The following is a 23,217-nucleotide window of genomic DNA, read 5'->3' on the forward strand; positions in this document are numbered from 1 at the left end:
ATAAGATTTTGATCAAACAAAATGGAGCAAGTCATACAAAGATTTATCTAGATGGCTCTCCATCCATCTAGAAGGTTTTTTACAAAGATTATTCTAGATGGTTCTCCATTCATCTAGAAGGTTCTCAATTTGTCTTCATCATCTAGAAGGTTCTACCTTGGAAGCCAAGTTCATTCATCTAGAAGGTTCTAACTTGGGGGCTAAGTTCATCATCTAGATGATTCTAACTTTGGCTATAAATAGCCAAGGGGTCTTATGCCTTAGACAAAAGATGCTTGAGGAAGATCAACAACACACAAGAAGAGAAGTCAGGAGAGCTTCAGTTATACTCCAGAGAGAGAGTTTAGAAAAGAGTGTTTTAATACACCACTGAGAGTGTATATTAGTTTCAACAGAGGTTGTTTCTCTCTGTATTATTTTACTCTTGTATTAACTCAAGTTTTGCATAACTTGAGTAAACACCACTGTAACAAGTTGTTTATAGTGGATTGATCGGAGTTAGTCCCGTGGATGTAGGCCCACTGCCGAACCACGTAAATATTGTGTGTTGATCTCTTGCATTTATCATTCCATTATTATTCTGTGGAGTTTGCACAACCATTGAGTCAAGGGTGTGTCCATCCCTAACAATATTATAAACTAGTTACTGCAAGCTGAGTACATGTTCTAATATTCTTCTTCATCACGTTATTCTATATATAGGACGACGCATAGTTTGCTGTCATTCAGCCTCTTCTTTAAAATCTTCCTCGCTGCTTTATGTGGGTGAGTAGAGGTTTCTTCAGAGAGAATTCTACTTGTATATATATATACATAATGAAAGAATTGTACTTGTATTACTTTTAGGACAACCAATAATGTAATGTTTTAATACTGTGTTTTTGTGTGTGTGGGCTCAAATTACTCCTACGTTCAATACGTGAAATATTTAATTGAAATGAGAGGTGAATGACTTAGACAATGTTCGAATTCAATACTTTTGACTATGATATCATGTTAAATCACCAATCGGATAGGAAATATCAAATTTAATCATTTAATTAATACTTTAATTAACACTCTCCATCATGTGTAACATGAAATATTTAACTAAAAGATGAGAAAATTGTGGAGTTGGGTTCGAACTTAGTCCACTAATAAAAAAATAATAAATTTAAAAGTTTAATTAACGCTTTTAAAGGCTTGTTAATTTTAAGAGTTTTTTAAAGAAAAAATAATGCAAATGTGTTTTGAGTGTGTTTTTTGATGATTTGGAAGCCCAATAACGTAGAATGACAGAATTGTAAAAGAAAATGTCACAATCTTTGGAGGCAATTCTTAGACATACAGCCCAAGATCATGCTGATCATGACTGTAGTTTGGAAGCCAACGCACACCTAGGTAGCCATGCATGCACACACATATATATATATATATATATATATGTAACATCCCCAGCCCGTTAAGGCTGAGTTTGCCACTTTTCTTTTTTTACAACAAAAGTTCTTGCAAAGATCTATAAGGTCTTTCAGAGTACTTGATTTTAAAGGATACGAAAAATGTATAAAACATTATTCAAGAGATTTTATTACAAGCGAAATTAGAAAACATTAAACTTTAGTTGCGGAATATCATATCATTACAATAACTTATATGAAAAGACTTTGAAAATTAATAATTATTCCCACCCCATTCCGGCCTCCTATTCCAGCATCCTTTCTACCTGAAAACAAGAAATAAAACTGAATGAGCCCAAAGGGGGCCCAGCAAGTAAAATCCACAACCATAAATAGTTTTACTCCTTGTTCTCAGTTTTGAAAATCATTTTCGCAAATAAATATAATTCTAGCCATAATAATATCTGTATGTACGGTTGCATCTCCCGTAACATATACATACTATTACATCTAGTAATAGATCATCGTTGTAAATCATCTTTATAAATCATCATCATAATGCATTATTATAAATAATCTCTGTAAATCATCATAGCATATCATCGTTGAAAATATAGTATCATTTTCTCATAATAAGGCCCATGTACACTATTACCCCTGTGCACGAGGGTTGCGGGTCCTTGTGACCATGGCACTGAACTGTGGCCACAGCCATGCCCGACCGTCAATTAACTCTTTCTTGGTGCACTCAACGGTCTAGTTGATGGAATACCACCTTCTGGCATAGCCTCCTTCAGTGGTTTCGCCTCCATCCGAGTATCGGTACCGAACTCTCATCTTATCTTATCTTGGGGCCAAAAATACTCTCCTCCATACATGTGCCCTCATTTCATAAACATTTATCTCATCTCTTGTACTTTTCTTTGTACTTCTTTTGATGCATCTTAGGGCAACATGTAGGAGGGTTTATCATCTTTTTTTTCTTTCTTATAATCATCATCATTTCTCAACTTTCTTTTCTTAAAATGGAAAACTTTTCCAAATATAAACTTGTTGTGCTTAAAAAGCATTTAAACAAATAGAAACTTTCTAGATAATTCTTTTAGAAATCCTTCATGCATGCAACATAACTTCATAATACGTAAATAAAATAATCATTTACAATTTGATACAAGAATATATAAATAGCATGACATGAAGTAATTTTAGAAGGGGTAGTGAATTTACTTACCTCTAGACTGAAGCTATGAGCAGTCTTTAAACTGCTAATTAATCATCTTGACAAAATATCTTGTTGTTCCATTCTGTTTATTCACAACTAAATTAATAACAATTCACGAGAATCAATTAACTCCAGTCTACTCCTCTAGGGAAGTTAACCCATTAAAATAGAGAATCAACTCCCACTACTAATTCAAAATTCTCAAGAGTGAAACCACCCAATATCATCATGATTAAACCAAAAAGGTTCTCATCTAAGGCCTATTACTCAACTTAAAATCAAATACCCATAGCTAAAGGAAGAAGAATTTTACCTTTGAAGAACCTATCTTTGTTATTCTGCGAATTTTTCTTTTGGTCATCCTTTAAATCTCCGTTTCTCCCCCTCAGCATCTCACCCTCTGCCTTCTCTTTCTTATATCTGTAAAGCTCCCTCTCTCTATCTTATTGTTTCTTCTTCTCCGTTAAGTAATAAGAAATGGGAGTAGGTGAAGTCAAAGAAAAATTAAAAGAAAAGTTCAAAAGCCGTGTGGTAAAAGAAGGAAGGAAGAAAAAGGAAGGAGTAATGAGTGGTAGTATTGTGGAAAGTGGGGGGAAGAGAGGGGTTGGTCGTTGGTGTGCTGGAAAATAAGAAAGTGGGTGGGGGCCTCATGGAAAAGAGAGGGGAGTGTGGAAAAAAAAAAAAAGGAATAAATAAAGGAAAAGAAAGAAAATGGTGTGAATTATTGAAGGGTTCCGGTCCATTATTAACAACACTTTGGGCCCACTCCTTATTAAAATTATATCTAATCTCTTCTAACCATTCTCACACCATTCTTCATTTGCTAACACCAAATCAACTATCCCTCAAAGCTAACTTTCCTTCAAATGTATAATATGTATCATTATATCATCATATCTCTTAAAGTCACCAACTAAATTATCAAGCTATAATCTATCCTAAACCTTAGGATGTATGATCTCAAATAAAACTTCATTCCTATAATACTCATATAATCCATAAATTCTTCAAGAACAAATCTCATCACTTAATATAATTATTAAAATAATATTATCTTCAATTTAATATCTTTAAATGAGGATTTTAAATCTGGGGCACTACAATATATATGTAACCAAATGAAGTCTCTAATGAATAAGAAAATTTGTGCACATCTAGATCGACTACCTTAATTAGCTTGCTTACTGTTTCCAATTCTTTCATTTTCTAAACTTTTTCCACTTGGTGGTGATTGAAATCCAGACCCGCAGTGAGCCTGGATCTATACTACTTGGCGTTCCGATTTACCTCAGCCACAATTGCAACTGCGATTCTCAATACCATTCCAGTACTCACATTTTTCCTGTCTGTCCTGCTGAGGTGAGCCAAAAATTTTGCTTTCCACTTAAACTGAATTTGCTTTATATATAAGGAAACAACTAGTATTCAAGAAAGAAGAACTTGTACAAACTTATAATTAATTAGCAAGCTGCATGCATTTGATTGCCTTGCAAGTTGCAACTGCTTTTTGCTGAAGCCAATCAATTTGGTTGAACACTAAAATTGTGTTATAAAATCACATGGGTGTTGGATAAATCAACCGACGGGAAAAGATATTGAAGCATGCACCTGCAAAAGCTAGTAATGGTTTATGTAACATTTGTTAGCTATCTGATTCTTTCCAAAACGGTAGGATGGAGACTCTTGGTTGGAGTTCATTTTATGGTATAATGAAGATTGTAGGGATGGTGATATCTGTTGGAGGAGCTGTGCTGCTTGATAGAGAACCTGCCCCAGCTAAGCCTTCTCTCCCAGCTGCTCAAAGTAAATCATCTCCAGCTCACTCCACTGATTGGGGAATCAGACAAGCTCCAGCTCACCCCACTGATTGTGGAGTCAAACAAGCCACCCAATATCATGCTCCACCTATGAAGCCATGCAATCCCCTTGATATTGGAAATCCATATCAATCCAGATCATGCGCACCAGAATTAAGGAAACCATATCAAAGATCACACAGATTGAGTGCAATATGCCTTACACAGAATGATACTCATCTCCTCAATCTGCACACATAAAGAAACTTATTTACACTCATTCCTTTGTAATCCATTATACAATCTGTACCTTAATTCTCTGTATTTAATATTTTGTAAATGCTTTGTGTATATAATGCCTTGAGCATTCCCTTGTAATATTCATTGAGAAATACAAAGAATTATTCTCGGTTCTTTTCTGGTATCAGAGCACTAAAGGCAAACGCCATACAAATTTTCCATTTTTCTTATTTTCTTTTTTTTCTCTCAATTCTGCTTTTATGGCTTCCTCTGCCTCAGCATCATCTTCAACTGTATCTTTTGTTCTCCCCAACTGCAATCAATTAGCTCAAGTAAAATTGGAAGGGCCTGGCAACTACATACAATGGTTGTCCATCTTCTTACCCATCCTACGAAGCAATGAGCTTGTAGGAATTATTGATGGGACTGAACCATGTCCCCCAAAGATGCTGACCAATGAACAAGGTCAAGATACTCCTAATCCAAAATACTCCATCTGGACCAAGAAAAACCAGCACTTACTAAGCTGGATCAATGCATCTTTATCTGAGAAAGTCCTATCCACAGTGTATGGATTGGATACCTCCAAGCAGGTATGGGCGGCACTGGCAAACAGATTTGCCAATCAATCTTGCCCTCACATTTCCAACATCAAGCAGCAACTACAGAATCTTCGTCAAGGTTCTAAGTCATGTTCTGACTACCTACAAGCTGCCAAAGCTCTTGCTGATCAATTATCTGTGATTGGAAAACCTTTGAATGATGAATATCTTATATCTTCCATCACCAATGGTCTCAATCCAAACTTTATTAATTTTGTGACTAATTTTGCCTTTGCAACTAGAGAGAAATCTCTTAGTTTTGATACTTTTCAGGATATGTTACTCAATCATGAGATGTTGCTTAACAATCATCAAGCTGCAGCACCTGATGTCTCCACTTTTGCATTATTTGCTCACAAGGCAGGTCCTCGCCACTTTCATCAAAAACCAAAAGGTCCACAGCAATTCAACAGACAGCAGCCTAGAGGGTATCATTATCCAAAACCAAATGGATACCCTGCCTTTAGAGCACAACAACAGCAAAATAGCCATTCTCTTGGTGGTCCCAGATTCAATAATCCTGCCACTGGATTTTCCAACAACAAATCATTACAGCCGCATCAGCCTCACACCAATACATCACATTTCCCAAACACAACTTGGGCTCCTTGTCAGATTTGTGGGAAATCAAACCACCAAGCTCTTGATTGCTTCCATAGGATGAACTACTCATTTCAAGGCAAACATCCTCCACCTTAACTGGCAGCTATGGCAGCCCAATCAAATGCTCTTTATGATGAAGACCAAGAATGGCTTGTTGATAGTGGTGGAAATGCACATATTTCAAATGATTTGGAGAAACTCACCATTCAGCAACCTTTTGAAGGCAATGAAATGGTTGCTGTAGGGAATGGAGCTGGCCTCAAGATTGATAATTCTGGTACAATTCTACTTCATAATTCATTTGCATCTTCCAAATTTCATCTTAAAAATGTTCTTCATTGTCCAAATGCATCTACTAATCTCTTATCAATTCAAAAATTCTGTTCAGATAATGATTGTCATTTTATCCTAACCTCAACTCATTTCTTTGTGAAGGACAATCTCACCAAAGCAACCCTCTTGGAAGGCAAGAGTGAAAATGGCCTCTATCCTTTGCGATTTAAAGGACACTCACACAAATCACGTCGTGCATTTGTAGCTTTGTTAGGAATAAGGACCTTAGCCTTGATTTGGCACTTTAGACTAGGTCATCCAGCCAATGATGTTGTTTCCCGTGTTGTTAACGCTTTTAATCTTCCTGTTTCATCTTTGCACATCAATAAAATAAACTTGTGTGATTCCTGCCAATTGGGAAAAAGTAAGAAACAACCCTTTTCATCATCAACTAGACAAACTGCTCTCCCTCTGAATTTAATCCACACCGATGTATGGACTTCACCTATTACATCCAACAGTGGATTCAAATATTATGTAATATTTGTTGATGATCATTCAAGATACACATGGATCTATCCTCTTCACACCAAATCTGAAGTATATGAATGTTTCATCAAATTTAAACTTCTTCTTGAGAACCAATTCTCATCCTCCATCAAATAACTACAATCCGATGGAGGTGGTGAATACACATCACTTCATTTTCAATCATTCCTCACAAAACATGGCATCCTCCACAGAAAATCATGCCCTTATACATCTCAACAGAATGGCCTAGCAGAGAAAAAACTCAGGCACATTCTGGAAACAGGTCTTACCCTCCTTGCACATTCTCATCTCTCTAATACATATTGGGTTGATGCATTTCTTATAGCCACTTATCTCATAAACAGATTACCTACCCCAACTTTGAATAATGCATCTCCTTACTTCCAACTTTATCAAAAGGAACCTGACTACAAGAAACTCAAAGTTTTTGGATGTAAGTGCTATCCCCTTCTGCGTCCCATTGGCCTACATAAGCTTGAATTTCGATCCAAACCCACATCTTCCTTGGCTACAGCTATTGTAGCACCCCAGATTTTTAAAGTCTTATTTTAGAGATATTAAATTGATGCTATGATTATATCAATATTCATATTAGGTAATGGCATTTACTTTGAGGTTGAGATATTTATTGATGATATTAGGTAATAATATTTATTCTTGAGGAATTTATTAGATCTTATGAATATTATTGGAATGAATATTGATTTGAGGTTATTATATCATGATGATGATTTTATATTGATTATTTTATTGGGAGATTTAAGAGATATGATAATTGATGATTGATTGGTATAATTTGGAGTATGATTGTAATAATTGGTGAAATAATAGGATAGTAAATGGTAGGTATAAGGATGGTAGAATAGAAGGTTGAAGGTAGAATAGTATAGGGTTGGTAGAATAGTATAGGGTTGGTAGAATAGTATAGGGTTGGTGGAATAGTATAGGGTTGGTGAAATAGTAAAATGAGGGTATAATTGTAAATTGAAGGTAGAATAGTGTTTGATTTTCTCCTATAAATAGAACTCTTCTCCTTCACAATTTTCACCACTCATCTCCTCTCCCATCTCTTGCATATATTCTTCCTTCTTCCGCTTTTTACTCGGTCTTTCTTCTTTCTAAGAGTGTTTACTCAGAACAGAGAGAGAAAGGGCGAGACCAAGCGCTACAAGAAAGAAAGAACACAAGAGAAACCGAGAGTGAGATGGGAAATTTAAGACAGAGAGCTGAAGAGGAAGAAAGAGAGAGAGAGAGAGAGAGAGAGAGAGAAAGTCAGTGAGGGGATTGTTATGGGTATGGACCAACTGCAGCAGAACGGGTTTCAAGTAATTACCTTTGATGATCCATTCATGTAATCCACTGTAAGTATTCTTACTTACTGAGTATGATATTGATATCCAATAATACGGATTTTTGTGGTTTTATAACTTGTCTAGCATTTTGCTATATATGATTCAACAATGATTTATATTGTCGGAAATCAATTGACTCACTACTTCACAGTTTTTTGTAGTGCTTGCAGGAATGGAAAATCAAGGTAATTATGCAGTTGTGATTAGAGATTCATATTGAGATGTACAGAGATTCCAAGTTGGTTAAGTTTTGTCTAGAGTTTAGACTGTCGGATAGATTTGTATAAATGCCTTGTACGACATAGCTTTGGGTATTTTTGTATAAAGAAAAGTATTTTAACAGTATTTTTTTTGTATTGATAATTACAGTTTTTCCGCTATATGAGATTGTTACAAAATGGTATCAGAGCCACCTAGTAACGCCAGGTCATGTGGTATTGAAGCACTGCATGATGAGAAGAAGCCCACATTGAGTGGGTAGTTTATAGAGATAGTCATGGGTGCTAAGTCCCACATTGCCTAGTTACTAGGTGAAACTGGGCTTTATAATGAATTATAGGGAAGCTCCAAATTGACTAGTCCTTTTGGGGTAATAGCGCAGATGTGGCTAGCGCTTTTCCCTGGGATGTTAAAAATGGTATCAGAGCATTACCCAGCCTGAGATGGTGGGAGTGTGCACAAGCCTATGAGGGTCGCTAGTGGACACACGTTGGTGATGCCAAAAGTGGGTTATATTATAATGGTGTCAGTTAAGACACAATGAAATGTATAAGGGCCAAAAGTTAAGGGCCGAGAATGAAGAAATTCCCTGAGGATTGCCAACGGTGACACTGGTGCCCAAGAAGAGTGCTTGTAGAGTCTCACATCGCCTGGGTATGGAATATGTTATGATATTTATTTATGAACAGATTGAATTTAAAAATTTTTATAGTAACTTGAGTAAGTTATGGTTCAAGTATGATTTGTTTTTAATTTGGGTTGCTCAATTTGAAGATAGGTGGTAATTTATGGGCTTTAATTTCGAGGACGAAATTCTAATAAGGAGGGAAGATTGTAGCACCCCAGATTTTTAAAGTCTTATTTTAGAGATATTAAATTGATGCTATGATTATATCAATATTCATATTAGGTAATGGCATTTACTTTGAGGTTGAGATATTTATTGATGATATTAGGTAATAATATTTATTCTTGAGGAATTTATTAGATCTTATGAATATTATTGGAATGAATATTTATTTGAGGTTATTATATCATGATGATGATTTTATATTGATTATTTTATTGGGAGATTTAAGAGATATGATAATTGATGATTGATTGGTATAATTTGGAGTATGATTGTAATAATTGGTGAAATAATAAGATAGTAAATGGTAGGTATAAGGATGGTAAATTGATGGTAGAATAGTATAGGGTTGGTGAAATAGTATAGGGTTGGTAGAATAGTATAGGGTTGGTGGAATAGTATAGGGTTGGTGAAATAGTAAAATGAGGGTATAATTGTAAATTGAAGGTAGAATAGTGTTTGATTTTCTCCTATAAATAGAACTCTTCTCCTTCACAATTTTCACCACTCATCTCATCTCCCATCTCTTACATATATTATTCCTTCTTCCGCTTTTTACTCAGTCTTTCTTCTTTCTAAGAGTGTTTACTCAGAACAGAGAGAGAAAGGGCGAGACCAAGCGCTACAAGAAAGAAAGAACACAAGAGAAACCGAGAGTGAGATGGGAAATTTAAGACAGAGAGCTGAAGAGGAAGAAAGAGAATTTAGGCGAGAGAGAGAGAGAGAGAGAAAGTCAGTGAAGGGATTGTTATGGGTATGGACCAACTGCAGCAGAACGGGTTTCAAGTAATTACCTTTGATGATCCATTCATGTAATCCACTGTAAGTATTCTTACTTACTGAGTATGATATTGATATCCAATAATACGGATTTTTGTGGTTTTATAACTTGTCTAGCATTTTGCTATATATGATTCAACAATGATTTATATTATCGGAAATCAATTGACTCACTACTTCACAGTTTTTGTAGTGTTTGCAGGAATGGAAAATCAAGGTAATTATGCAGTTGTGATTAGAGATTCATATTGAGATGTACAGAGATTCCAAGTTGGTTAAGTTTTGTCTAGAGTTTAGACTGTCGAATAGATTTGTATAAATACCTTGTACGACATAGCTTTGGGTATTTTTGTATAAAGAAAAGTATTTTTAACAGTATTTTTGTATTGATAATTACAGTTTTTCCGCAATATGAGATTGTTACAGCTATGTTGGATACAAATGCTTAGATCCTATTACTAACAAAGTTTATTTATCACGACATGTGGTTTTTGATGAGCAGAACTTTCCAGCAAAGGATCAAGCCTCTTCTCACTTGCCTTCCAAGATCAATGCTGATGGTGACATGCCCTTCACTCTCCCTGTAAGTCTACTTCCTTCTTCATCACCATTTTCATTCAATTTTGATAACAATGCTTCTGTCAGAGATGCTCCTCACAACCAATCCTTTTTTTCACCTTCACCATCATGTACTGAACTGTCCACCTCCTCCAATCCAACCAATAGTAAGCCACCTATCACTCCTCATCTACCCAACACTAGTATACCTTCAGACATTCCATCATCTACCATTGCCCCTGCCTCAGAACCAGCACCACCACCTCCTCCTACTCCAAATCCTTCTCAAACCTTTCTCCATCCTATGACTACTTGATCCAAAACAGGATCCACCAAACCAAAACAATTTCCAGAATTCCAAACCTATCACACCACCAAATATCCATTCCAAATGCTTCACCTTACCATCACTGACTCTGCACCATCTTGTTCTCGAAAGGCAGCCTCTGATCCTAGGTGGGTTCAAGCCATGACAGAAGAATTTGAAGCCTTGCAAAACAATAAAACTTGGACACTTTGTCCTAGACCTTTACACCAGAACATCATCCGCAACAAGTGGGTGTACCGCATGAAACACAAGTCAGATGGCACCCTAGAGAGATTCAAAGCCCGGTTGGTTGCAAAAGGCTTTGAACAGCAGAATGGAATTGATTATACAGAGACCTTCAGTCCTGTTATCAAGCCTGCCACAATTCGTGTCATCCTCTCCTTAGCTGTACAGTTTGATTGGACCATAAGGCAACTTGACATTTCCAATGCCTTCTTACATGGTTATCTCCTGGAAGATGTATACATGGAGCAGCCCCAAGGATTCACTGATTCAACTCATCCAGACTTTGTATGCAAACTTCACAAGGCCCTCTATGGCCTCAAGCAAGCACCTAGAGCTTGGTTCAATAGGCTGTCCTCCTTTCTGCTGTACATTGGATTCACTGCATCCCTATTGGATTCCTCTCTCTTTTCATTACACTTAGGATCTACTCACATTTTTATGTTGGTGTATGTAGATGATATCATCCTTACAGGCACCAATGACAAACTCCTTCAATCTATCATTGCTCAATTGCAGCAAGAATTCCCTTTGAAGGATCTTGGGGGTCACTTCATTTCTTCCTTGGCATTCATGTCTCTCGTACTGACCAAGGATTACATCTATGCCAAGCCAAATACATAGCTGACCTACTGCATCGTACTAATATGCAAGATGCCAAGCCCTCCAAATCACCATCATCTTCTGGACTCAAACTCTCTAAATTTGATGGTGATCCCTTGCCCAATCCTACAGAATATAGACAAGTTGTTGGTGCACTTCAGTATTGCATCTTAACTAGACCTGAGATTGCCTTTTCAGTCAACCAGCTCTGCCAACATATGCATGCACCTTCAACCACTCACTGGTCTGCTGTGAAGAGAGTTCTTAGATACCTCAAAGATTCTGTTCATCATGGACTGCTGTATTCTAAAGGATCTCTTCAACTCACTGCCTACTGTGACAGTGACTGGGCTGGCTGCATTGATGACAGGCGATCCACAACTGGTTTTGCTATCTTCCTTGGCTCAAACCTTATCTCTTGGTGTGCTAAAAAGTAAACTGTTGTCTCTCGCAGCAGTACTGAAGCAGAGTATAGGGCTCTTGCAATCACTACTGCAGAGGTTTATTGGCTAAGAATGCTTTTCTGTGAAATTCAGTTCCACCTCTCTTGTGCCCCTACAATCTGGTGTGACAATGTTAGTGCCTTAGCCTTAGCTTCCAATCCTGTGTACCATGCTCGCACTAAACACATTGAGATTGACTACTACTTTGTGCGGGAAAAGGTTCTCAATCAAGACATCATCCTCAAATTCATTTCAACTCATGATCAAATTGCTGACATCTTCACTAAAGGTCTCTCATCAACACGCTTTCTTCAGCTCAAGTCCAAGCTCATGGAGGTTTCCACCCCCATCAGCTTGAGGGGGGCTGATAGAGAACCTGCCCCAGCTAAGCCTTCTCTCCCAGCTGCTCAAAGTAAATCATCTCCAGCTCACTCCACTGATTGTGGAATCAGACAAGCTCCAACTCACCCCACTGATTGTGGAGTCAAACAAGCCACCAAATATCATGCTCCACCTATCAAGCCATGCAATCCCCTTGATATTGGAAATCCATATCAATCCAGATCATGCGCACCAGAATTAAGGAAACCATATCAAAGATCACATAGATTGAGTGCAACATGCCTTACACAGAATGATACTCATCTCCTCAATCTGCACACATAAGGAAACTTATTTACACTCATTCCTTTGTAATCCATTATACAATCTGTACCTTAATTCTCTGTATTTAATATTTTGTAAATGCTTTTTGTATATAATGCCTTGAGCATTCCCTTGTAATATTCATTGAGAAATACAAAGAATTATTCTCAGTTCTTTTCACTGCTTAGCTTTACAAATACCATGGGAAGCAGCAAAGAAACAATATCTTCTACTGGAGGGGATCACAAGAAGTTGATTGTAGGCCCGGTTCTTCTCTTTCTTTCATCTGTAGTTTGGTCATTATGGTTCATCGTGCAACCGAACCTCCTTAAACAATATCCTGCGAGGCTACGCCTCTCCACTCTGCAGTGTCTCCTCAGTTCTGTGCAATCCACTGTGGCAGCGCTCGCCTTGCAGCGAAACTTTGACTCATGGAAGATAGGGTGGAATATTCAACTTGCTTCCCTTGTGTATTGTGTATGTCTCCAGATACCAGAATATCTTTTTCCTAATGCACCATTTCTTTTGTGGTTTTCCTAATCGTTGCCGGATAATTAATGGCTTTGCTTGAATAATATGAAGGGTGTGCTTGTAATTGGGGCTTCATACGGGCTACAGATTTGGTGCATAGAGAAGAAAGGACCTTTTTATGTTGCCATGTTTTTTCCACTTTCGTTGCTTATAACAGCTATCTTCTCAGCTTTTGTGTGGGCTGAGCGGCTACATTGTGGAAGGTTCGTTACTTGTTTCTTCTTCTGCTATATATATATGTTGGAAAAGCAATACTTGGCCCATTTTCTTACCGCTCATATATGTGCTTGCTATTTGCTAACAACATATTGGGTGGCATTATAATTGTTGGAGGTCTTTATTCTCTTCTATAGGGAAGGAGCAAGGAGGGCACTCAACAAATGCTCAAAAGCCAAGATGTTGAAAGACGCTAGCTGATCAATTCAGGCCCATCACTTCGTTTTACTCACACGCAAACAGGGAACACTCAGTTCTTGTTAGTATTGGTTTCCATGTTGTATTGAAGTTGTAGTGATTTATCGAAGATACATGATTGTCTTCTTATCTACTATTGTAATTTAATATCGTTATGACAAATCATGGAAACCAATCGTTATGAAAACAGGCTTTGGTTTGTGTTTTGTGCTTGTGCACGCAGGATACAGGATGCAAACCATAGTACTCTTGAAAACATGAAGGTACATTTTCAGATTACACAACTATAGGAATATACATAAAGCACTTCTCCAAGAAGAAATTGAAATGAAGGAACGTACTACATTTGAAATTCGTATGACAAGTTCTTTGTCCATATATATGATCTTGGGAACATGATTGAAATACAAACCAGCTGGATAACAGGCAGGATACTGAGAGATCGAGGAATGGATGGAAAAATGGGAAACTAAATAGTTTCTATTTTTGTAGTCCTTCGTGTTAAGTCATCACCCCTAATAAGTGACACTCAACAAGTAAAATGGACGGAGAATGACGGAAACAAGGTTCAAACTCACGACTTTTGTTTTGATATATGTTAAATCGTCACTTTGTTATAAAAGTTTAAACTGATATAAATTTAATCAATACTTTAACACATCGGGGATGATATGGCTCAAGGGATGTAATTTCCATCTTCCTTGGCTACTTATTCAAGTGTAAGGTTGCAAATTGACCCCATTTATCCTTTTCATTTACGGCATATAGTTTGTTGAAATATGATGAATCTATGATACCATGTTGAAATTTGTGGGAAAAACTAAAACACTAAAATAATAGCAGAAGAAAGAGAGAAAAGAGAGACAAAAAATTACAGATGGTTCGGTGTTAAATATCTACGTCCACTACTATAAATAGCCATAAGTGCTCAATTGTGCTCATTACTTTATTGTTTACAATACTTAGGTCTCTATTTATAGTTGAATAAGTCGACATATACAAGTAAACCTAAAATCAACTTATACAAGGAAACACAAATATCGACCTATACTAGGAAATATAAATAAATAATATAAATATCAGAATATATTCAAAATATATTATGAATATATTCTAGCATAGCTTTTAACAGGGTTCTATGCTTTTCTAGCATGATGGTAACCTGATAATGCATTCCACTAGCTAGCAGCTAGCAAGTCGACCTCATTCTTCCCACATGTGAGGCTTAAAAAAAATGATTCGTTGAACAAGCGGCTGAGGTTGATTTTCAAGTACTACTTAAACCAGAATACCCTCAAGAGAGGATGTGTACTACTACTTAATTAAACCAGGTGAAACTCAAGAGGATGTACATAACCATGGAAGCTTGTGCTTCTTATGGGGCAATGGTACTAATTCAGTTCGCGTATGGTGTAGGAAATATCCTAATTAAAATTGCTCTAGAAAAAGGACTCAATCAATTTGTCTTCGTGGTTTATAGGCATATAATTGCTATGCTTTTGTTAGGCCCCTTTGCTTATGTACTTGAAAGGTTAGCTATCCTTGTCATTGTTAGTTTTCATAGATGTGTGTGTCAGCATTTGCTTCTATTTCTTAATTCCTTTTTACCTTGAGATTATCAACTCCCTATGGTCTAGTTTGATCATATGCCTGAGTGGGTTCACGAGTATTTGTTCTTGCAAAGCAGGAAGCATCGCCCTTCACTCTCCTTCTCTGTGATCACAAAGATTTTTTTGCTTTCATCATTTGGCACTACCATCCATCTTAATGTTTACTATGCTGGTTTAGCCTACACTTCTCCAACTGTTGCAAGCGCCTTGAGTAATGTTATCCCTAGTTTGACCTTTCTCATAGCAGTTGTACTCAGGTATTTACTCTACTTTAATTTCCTCATATAAAAAGGCCTTTTTAGTGATTTGTTTATGTCTTTAATGAAGGATGGAGACATTGAAGATATCAAGTGCTAAAGGTCAAGCTAAGGTGTTGGGGACAGTCATTTGCATTGGCGGGGCACTTACATTTACCTTCTGGAAAGGAGGATACCTATTAAAAGGCTTTGTGCCCAGGCCTCTCATAGATATCTGTAGCACCAATGCTTCTGCTTGCAAGTTGAGCCATGGCAAGGACAACTGGATCAAGGGTTCTGCACTTATTCTGACTAGTCACATAGCATGGAGCGCATGGTTGATTCTCCAGGTGATGAACAATATACTTTCAAATATTACTTTATAATAATTTATGAAAAAGTTTCTCTTTTTGGCCTTTTTCTTTTTCCCAATTTTGGCCTTACTGATCCTCAGGCTGTGGTCTCCAAAGTCTACCCAGCTCGATTGTCTCTGAACACCTTGATTTGCTTCTTTGCATCATTGCAATCTTCTTTCCTTTCCCTGTTTTTTGCAAGGAATCCAACCTTATGGAAGCTGGAATGGAATATGCAGCTATTGACCATCATCTACACTGTGAGTGTTTACTTCACAAACACATCCCTTTTATGGGATATGATATATTTGAACCTGAAACAGTACCAGACTTCATCTTTTCCTATTTAATTTTTGAAACAGGGAGTGGTGTTATCATCATTAGTCTACTACCTCCAAACATGGTGTATCAGCAAAAAGGGTCCAGTTTTTGCAGCAATGTTTACTCCACTACTCCTTATCATCGTTGGCATATTCTCAGCTATTGCTTTTGCAGAGCGACTACACTTGGGCAGGTACACAAAAGTTCTTTCTTCCACTTACAACTTCATGGTTTTTCTTACTGTTAGAATATTTTATATATTATTCTCTAGGGTTTGTTGTCTTTTCTATTAGGGTTTATTCCCTACCTTAATTAGTCTAGGGTTTCTTGCTTATCACTCATAGCCTCTTTATATATAGAAACCTCTGTAATCATTCTCAATATATCAATCATTATCAATACAATATAGTCTTGTCCCTAAGAGATAGCTCAATTGGCTAGGACCACGCCTAATGAAGCGGAAGTCACTAATTCGAATCTCTCTCCCCTCTCTTGTGTGGACATGTCAACAAAAAAAAATACAATGTAGTCCTTATATTTGCTTCTGCTCTCTCTCTCTTCTCTTTCGTTCTTTCGCTTTACAATATATTCAACAATATATTTAACATGGTATCATAGCCACTTTCTGTGGCTTCCAATAAACGTTTTGACGTTTCCTGGCACTCCATCCAATGATGTCACTGTTCCAGTCGTCCGTGCACCGCCAAGCGCTCCGCTGCTGAAAATCTCTTCCATGCCTTCAACGAAGCCTCATCTGGGAAAATTTATCTCAGATTCATGCTTGCGAGGCACAGATCTACAGATTTGTGAAAGATCCTTCGCCATCTGCCTTCCCACGTGCCACATGCACCGCCACTGTCACTCTTTTTGGCCAAATAACCACCAAAAGTGGTGTCTTGGCCCTAGATCGGTCGATATGTGCAATTTCAGTCCATTCCAGAATTGCACGTGCCCCCACGCGCCGCCAGGAAAAACTGCCGGTGATCCCACGCGCCACATGCTCCGCCATGTTAGGTGGATCAGCCCAGCATCCACACCAATCCACAGATCCGGCACCGATGGTCAGATCTCCACCAAGCACGTCGCCAGCGAACACTGGACGTGCCTCCACGCGCCGGTTTAAGCTCCTGCACTTGGGATTCACGTGCCAAGGATGCTACCAATGAAGGCATGTGTACTACACGCGCCATGCGATTCCCCTCTTCCTACCTACCACGTGTCACCCATAGAGGCTGCCACGTCAGCCCTAATTTCAATCCAGTCCAAAATCGGTTTCTAACCAGGTCATTGGGTTTTAAATGGGTCCAAAACCGGTTTCTAACCGGTTTAATTTCTTTCGGCTCAGCTGCCCAAGCTAGCCCACTCTCAAACCGGTACTATAAGTCAACCCGACTCATGGGTTAGACCCGGTTCACTCAAATTCGAAACAAATCGGATCCTACCCGTTTCAGTCGAATAGGCCAACCGGGTCAATTCCTACAACCCGGTCCAAATGGTCAATCCGATTTACCGGGTTAGACCCAGGTCATATCATTTTCATGTCAGCCCATATGCAATGGTCCATGGGTTTTGGCCTATTTTGGCCCAATCAAACCGGCCCAATTTAGCCTATCTTATAATGCTCCAATTCAAGTCTCAGGCCCAATCCAAGGTCCAAATCATTCACTGCCACCAGCACCCACCATCTCTGGCAACTTTTCTGGCGAAAAAAATAATAATAATCATAATTTCCTCTTTTTTTCCCCCAAACTGAAGCTTGCACCTTGAGTTTGAAGGGGGATGTTAAAATATTTTATATATTATTCTCTAGGGTTTATTGTCTTTCCTATTAGGGTTTATTCCGTACCTTAATTAGTCTAGAGTTTCTTGTTTATCACTCATAACCTCTTTATATGTAGAGGCCTCTGTAATCATTCTCAATATATCAATCATTATAAATACAATGTAGTCCTTATATTTGGTTCCGCTCTCTCTCTACTCTCTCGTTCTTCCGCTCTACAATATATTCAACAATATATTTAACACTTACCATAACAATTTGAATGTTAGTTCTCTCACAAATGAAACGCTACATATTTTAATTAGTTTTTGTATATTTGGTCTTACCCAGCTTGGTAGGAGCAGTTCTCATCATTGTGGGTCTTTACTGTGTGCTTTGGGCCAAAAAGGCAGAAAATCTTGTCACTGGGCAGCCAGAGAATGGAAAAGGATACGATGATAAGAAAATGGTGGAGATATCCATCAACGAGACAGCAAGGAATTCTGTCACAGATGAAACGAAATGAAAAAGGTCCATTTGTTGGAAAGTTAATAGATACAAATCTGACTATCAAAACCTATTGTCAGTACAGCACCAAGTCATGCTGGGATCTCTTTTTCTGTAGACTTCTTAGAACCAGCTAAAGTCTTTCATTCAAACTGCTGGGTAAAACAGCATAGATGCATTAAGTTTTATTTGATTGTCAAGGAAACCGATATGATCATTTGGTTGAAGTAACTCTGTAGGACAAGAAAGTGCAGGAAGATTCAAAATAATAACATAAATGATCAAACTTTTCCATCAGCCATGCCCTTTTTCTTTCCCTTTCAAATTCATCTCCCTCTCATATTTGTAAAGAAATCTCACAAACGAAGTGACATGCCAGCCCCTAATACTTTGTCGTCATTTAGTCCTTTAAACCCTTTCAAACCATCATCTCCTAGAAATAGAGCAGAATAAAGCAATCCCAAGCAAGCTAACATATAAAAATAAGCATAGTACAACAAAATGAGAAGATTGACCATCCGAAATTACATACTATTACCTAAATCTATTTTAAATAAGAACACTTACATAACTAAATTGCAAGTTATTACATAGAACCACATGCTTCATAAAGATGATCAAGCGTGCATATTGTTGCAGAGAAGCAAATGCACTACAACCAAGCTATGAAACATCACCAATGACCTTATTCTTTGAGTGTCTATCTTGTCCAATTCCTCAAATCCGCGTTAAACATATTAGCGTATGTATTGAAAAAGAGGAATCCCTCTTTTCTCTACATGCTTCATTTCAGGGAGTTTTCGATATCAATCACAAACCGGTATTTGACATCGCTCTTTATCAGCCTCTCAAGAGCTTCATTTGCATACTGAATTGGAATCACTTCTATGTTGGGATGAATTCCGTGCGCAGCACAGAAGTTTATCATTTCTTGTGTCTCCTTCGTGCCTCCGGTTGTACTACCAGAAACGGTTATCCTACCTGCCAAGAGGCCAAGCATAGAGTAGTTTATTAGGCCGGCAATTTTCTAACCTCCCAAGCTAAAAGTGCTATTAGCTCATCAAGTAAAAAATATGAACTTCAAGTAACTCTTAAAAGTCTGAAATTGTCAAATTACCAAGTAAAAGGGGTAAAGGACTGAACTTGACTTCACTTGGGGCACCCACCAGGACCAGAACACCAGAAGTCTTCAAAAGCGAAAGGTAGGGGTCAAATGGGTGGTCACCAGATGCTGTATCAATAATAAAATCCAATGACTTTGCCAGGGCCTGCAAAAACCAGAAATTAACAACCACCACCAATTAATCAATAAAATCAAGCGCTCCCAAGAAGGCATGTGTGTTTTACCGCCATCTGCTCTTGGTCAGATGAAATAACAAATTTGTCTGCACCAAGTAGAGTCAGGGCTTCCTCTCTCTTGGATATGCTTGTGCTGAGAACAGTTACGTTCAACCCAAAAGCCTTGCCAAACTTCACTGCCATGTGACCAAGACCACCAAGGCCAATCACTCCAAGAGATTTTCCAGCTTGATTCATCTTATGCCGCATCATGGGAGTGTAAACAGTAATTCCAGCACAAAGCAAAGGCGCTGCTGAAGCCAATGGATAGCTTTCAGGAATCGTATAGCAGTACCTGCAGATTCAAGCCAACGTGAGGTGAGTAGGTGATATTTATGACATTAACAAATCCATTAAGCAGTAACATCATAAAATTCTTACCTTTCTTGGACAACAATGGAATTTGAGTATCCTCCTTTTGTGATTGTACCATCCACATCTACGGCATTATAAGTGCCAACAGCTCGCTTTAGACAATGAATTTCTAGTTTATCATCACAATACTCACAATCTCTGCAAGAGTCAACAAAAGCTCCCACCCCAACATGGTCGCCAACTTTGAAACGCTCGACATTGGAACCAATCTCTTTCACAATTCCAGCAATCTCATGTCTGGCAATGCGAATAATCATTGATTCATATATACGTCAGTGTACTCAAATTATAAGAATTTCTCAATATTATTATTAAATCAGTGGACATACCCAGGCACTACGGGATACATGCAGTCTCCAAATTTGTTCCTGGTCCAAATTACATCGGCATAACAGATTCCGCAGTGCGTGATTTTTATAGAAACGTCATCTTTTCCAACAGCCCTGAAATATGTTTTTTTCTCCCAAGTACTTGTTAATCAATATTTTATTATGCAACAGATCATCAAGCAAAGAGTACTGGTGCTATATCAAACTGCAAGCTTAGGCTTGTTCTTTGTTTCTGTAATTAAGCTTCCTAGCTTCCTCGAGGAGAAAATTAAGTGAACATACCTACGGCTGAATTTGTAAGGTGAGAGAACCCCAGATGCATCTCTTGCGGCCCATCCAAGGCAATTTTCATTTGCGGCTGCAGAGCTCATTGTTGACTGATCCACCAAATGTAAGGCCGTAAATTAAATATCAGTAAAATATCAAAGAGAAAGTAATCCATGAACAATTTAAAGTAGAATATTAAAATAAATATATGGATTGGATGAACATTATTTGTTGAGGAGAAAAAGTGGATCACAATTAAAGGTGGATAAAACGTGGATCAGCCTTCTTTGGTAAAAGGGTTGGAGTTGGCTTAGATACTATTTATTATCATTTTTTAAAAAAATCAACATCAAAACATTCTAACTTTTTCACTTTTTATATCAAATCATTCACTTTTTTTTATTATTTAAATAAAAAAATCACTACAAAACAAAATTTTTTCATTTTTCCATACCACTTTTTCATTTTTTTTTATACCAAATATTCTTATTTTTTTCACATAAATCTACATCAACTACAATATCTAAGTCAACCTATTTACCAAACACCATCTTAGTTGGTTATCAAATGAAAATCAAGAAGGAAGTGGCTGACCTAAGAACAGTACGTACGTCGGTACGTGACAGAGACTGAGGTAAGAGATGACAAAGATATTTTTAATGTAATAATGGTACGTATTTGTATGAAAATGTTGTAATTATCTTGGTCTTATTTATAGTACTATGAGAGATATCAAAAAAAAAACGTCAGCGCTTACGAATCTTGCTCTGAAAGATATTGAACAACAGACCACGTACGTATGCAATGACGTCCTCGGAGCAAACGCCAATTTCTGGGCCAATATGTGACATACGCTCTGATCTCACCATTCGAAGCGTCCCTATAAGGTTCGTTTGACAACAGCCAGCACCTAGATACTGTTTAGTGGCTGACCTGTTGACCAATTTTTTCCTTCAAAGTTTATCTTGTTTTTTATCATATTGCCCCTCTCTCTTAAATTTTTCCAGACATAAATCCCACGCTTGGACAAAAGGTTGTCGGGTGGGGGTTGGAGTCAGCAGATCTGGGGATGGGTTTATGTGGACTTTGGAGGCCATTGCTGTTGCTGCTGCTGCTGCTGACGCTGTTGGTGACATTGCTGGTCGGGGAGTTGATGGGAGATGGGTTCTCTCTTTCTTGGGGTTTCGAGCAACTTTCCATTGATGGGACGGTTTGTTTCACTCACACACGACACGACGTTCAATTAATTAATTAATACTAGTCTTATATCTTAACACACAACGTTCCCAGAAATCAACTTTTTTCCACGCCTTTGAATTAATCCTCGTATATCTTAACAATTAATATTGTTAACAAAGCTGATTGATGGATAGGATCCCCTGGATTTCCGATGGAAATTTTAATTAGTTTTTAAAATTTCAGATTCAGGTCATTTATTTTTATTCAAGAGTCATTATCATGTCACATGTCTCATTACTAATAAAATAATAATAAATTTTTAATGATATTAATGATATTAATAATAATTATTATTTTATTATTTTATTAGTAGTGGGACATGTGGCAGGATAATAGCTCTTGGATGAAAATGAATGGCTTTGATCTGAAATTTCAGAAACTTAATTCTCCTAGATATTCCAAGAGATCCAAATCCCTGAGTCATAGCCGCAAGAGAACCATTTGTTTCTTTCCCGGCCTCCTAGCCTCCCCCAACTCTTCAATTTTCTGAATGGTGAGTCTGCAGAGATGCTTAGACTTTGCAATGGTTCTTTTTTTTTTTTTGTCTATATTTGTTTTCAACAGTGATCTACGAGTTGAATTTTTTTTTTTTCGATTTCTTTTAGTCGTTTTCTAAGGTTTTGTTTACACGAAACCTTTATAGTTGCGATCTTAGATCTCCGATCTATTTTTGGTTTCTCTCTGATTTTTTTTATGGGAGCAAATTATTGACCGATGGCGAAGGAAACGGATGGTAAAAGCAGCAAAGGACATTGGGTTTGGGAATGCGCTTGTAGTGGAGATGGAAAAGTCCGAAAATTACTCTCTAGTTGAAAAAGTTGTGATGGACTGGGCAGTGACTAATGACATAATTCATCGGAATATGCTGTAGATTTGAAAACTGATTGAAACAGTAACATTCAAAGAGTTAAGTAAAGCATGGATCAAATTTGGATAGAAATAAATTTCTCATTATATCTATGATATTATTGTATTAGAGCAACATGCTCTATTTTTATGAAATGGATAGAGAAGAAGTCTTGTTAAAAAAAAAAAAAAATTGCCGGATTCTATGATTGGTTGGGATCAACACATTAACATTGTGGAATGAAGATATAGTTTTTAGCATTACTCTTGAATATATTCTAGATGAAAAATGGTATAAACTACATTTTAATCTTACAATATATGGCAGCCCAACACTCTATTCATCACTTGGTATGGTAATTAATGACTAATGAGACGATAAATATGGTAAATAATGAAGGGATAAATGATATTGCAAAATTTCAAGA

General features: G+C 37.4%; 3 protein-coding genes and 1 long non-coding RNA gene across 5 annotated transcripts; 2 read left to right on the forward strand and 2 right to left on the reverse strand.

Moving 5' to 3' along the window:
• Positions 1–1,578: 1,578 nt before the first annotated feature.
• LOC132173336 (uncharacterized) lies at positions 1,579–3,147 on the reverse strand. The gene is made up of 3 exons (XR_009439304.1): positions 2,912–3,147; positions 2,608–2,680; positions 1,579–1,702 (listed from the first exon to the last, which is right to left on the reverse strand). It is a non-coding gene; the product is annotated as an uncharacterized LOC132173336 (long non-coding RNA).
• Positions 3,148–12,865: 9,718 nt separating this feature from the next.
• Positions 12,866–13,899, forward strand: LOC132174426 (WAT1-related protein At5g64700-like). Its single transcript, XM_059586085.1, has 3 exons — positions 12,866–13,141; positions 13,247–13,398; positions 13,833–13,899. The coding sequence occupies exons 1-3, from the start codon at positions 12,866–12,868 to the stop codon at positions 13,897–13,899; spliced, it is 495 nt and encodes a 164-aa protein (XP_059442068.1).
• A 1,047-nt stretch (positions 13,900–14,946) lies between these two features.
• On the forward strand, positions 14,947–19,136 carry LOC132173985 (WAT1-related protein At5g07050-like). Its single transcript, XM_059585701.1, has 6 exons — positions 14,947–15,140; positions 15,297–15,476; positions 15,547–15,805; positions 15,910–16,068; positions 16,171–16,322; positions 18,240–19,136. Exons 1-6 carry the CDS (start codon positions 14,956–14,958, stop codon positions 18,412–18,414), a joined length of 1,110 nt encoding a protein of 369 aa, XP_059441684.1. The 5' UTR covers positions 14,947–14,955; the 3' UTR covers positions 18,415–19,136.
• On the reverse strand, positions 18,846–21,385 carry LOC132173982 (probable cinnamyl alcohol dehydrogenase 1). Of its 2 annotated transcripts, none has more exons than XM_059585696.1 (7): positions 21,299–21,385; positions 20,720–20,814; positions 20,438–20,551; positions 20,115–20,345; positions 19,743–20,028; positions 19,513–19,663; positions 18,846–19,376 (listed from the first exon to the last, which is right to left on the reverse strand). In XM_059585696.1, exons 2-7 carry the CDS (start codon positions 20,806–20,808, stop codon positions 19,180–19,182), a joined length of 1,068 nt encoding a protein of 355 aa, XP_059441679.1. In that variant the 5' UTR covers positions 20,809–20,814; positions 21,299–21,385; the 3' UTR covers positions 18,846–19,179. The 2 variants fall into 2 exon arrangements, with proteins under 2 accessions (XP_059441679.1, XP_059441680.1); XM_059585697.1 differs by lacking the exon at positions 21,299–21,385 and adding an exon at positions 20,958–20,976.
• Positions 21,386–23,217: the final 1,832 nt, after the last annotated feature.

This window comes from Corylus avellana, chromosome ca3 (genome assembly GCF_901000735.1).
Source record: "Corylus avellana chromosome ca3, CavTom2PMs-1.0".
Classification (NCBI taxonomy): domain Eukaryota; kingdom Viridiplantae; phylum Streptophyta; class Magnoliopsida; order Fagales; family Betulaceae; genus Corylus; species Corylus avellana.

Bases quoted from the DNA above. Each gene is read 5' to 3' on its own strand.
- LOC132174426 (XM_059586085.1), top strand. From the start codon at position 12,866: ATGGGAAGCAGCAAAGAAACAATATCTTCTACTGGAGGGGATCACAAG. The intron at 13,142-13,246 runs GTATGTCTCCAG...AATAATATGAAG, and splicing joins TTGCTTCCCTTGTGTATTGT to GGTGTGCTTGTAATTGGGGC. The intron at 13,399-13,832 runs GTTCGTTACTTG...TTGTGCACGCAG, and splicing joins GAGCGGCTACATTGTGGAAG to GATACAGGATGCAAACCATA.
- LOC132173982 (XM_059585696.1), bottom strand. From the start codon at position 20,808: ATGAGCTCTGCAGCCGCAAATGAAAATTGCCTTGGATGGGCCGCAAGA. The intron at 20,029-20,114 runs GTAAGAATTTTA...TTGAATCTGCAG, and splicing joins TCCATTGTTGTCCAAGAAAG to GTACTGCTATACGATTCCTG. The intron at 19,377-19,512 runs GTAATTTGACAA...GCCTCTTGGCAG, and splicing joins TCCTTTACCCCTTTTACTTG to GTAGGATAACCGTTTCTGGT.
- LOC132173985 (XM_059585701.1), top strand. From the start codon at position 14,956: ATGTACATAACCATGGAAGCTTGTGCTTCTTATGGGGCAATGGTACTA. The intron at 16,069-16,170 runs GTGAGTGTTTAC...TTTTTGAAACAG, and splicing joins TATTGACCATCATCTACACT to GGAGTGGTGTTATCATCATT. The intron at 16,323-18,239 runs GTACACAAAAGT...GGTCTTACCCAG, and splicing joins GAGCGACTACACTTGGGCAG to CTTGGTAGGAGCAGTTCTCA.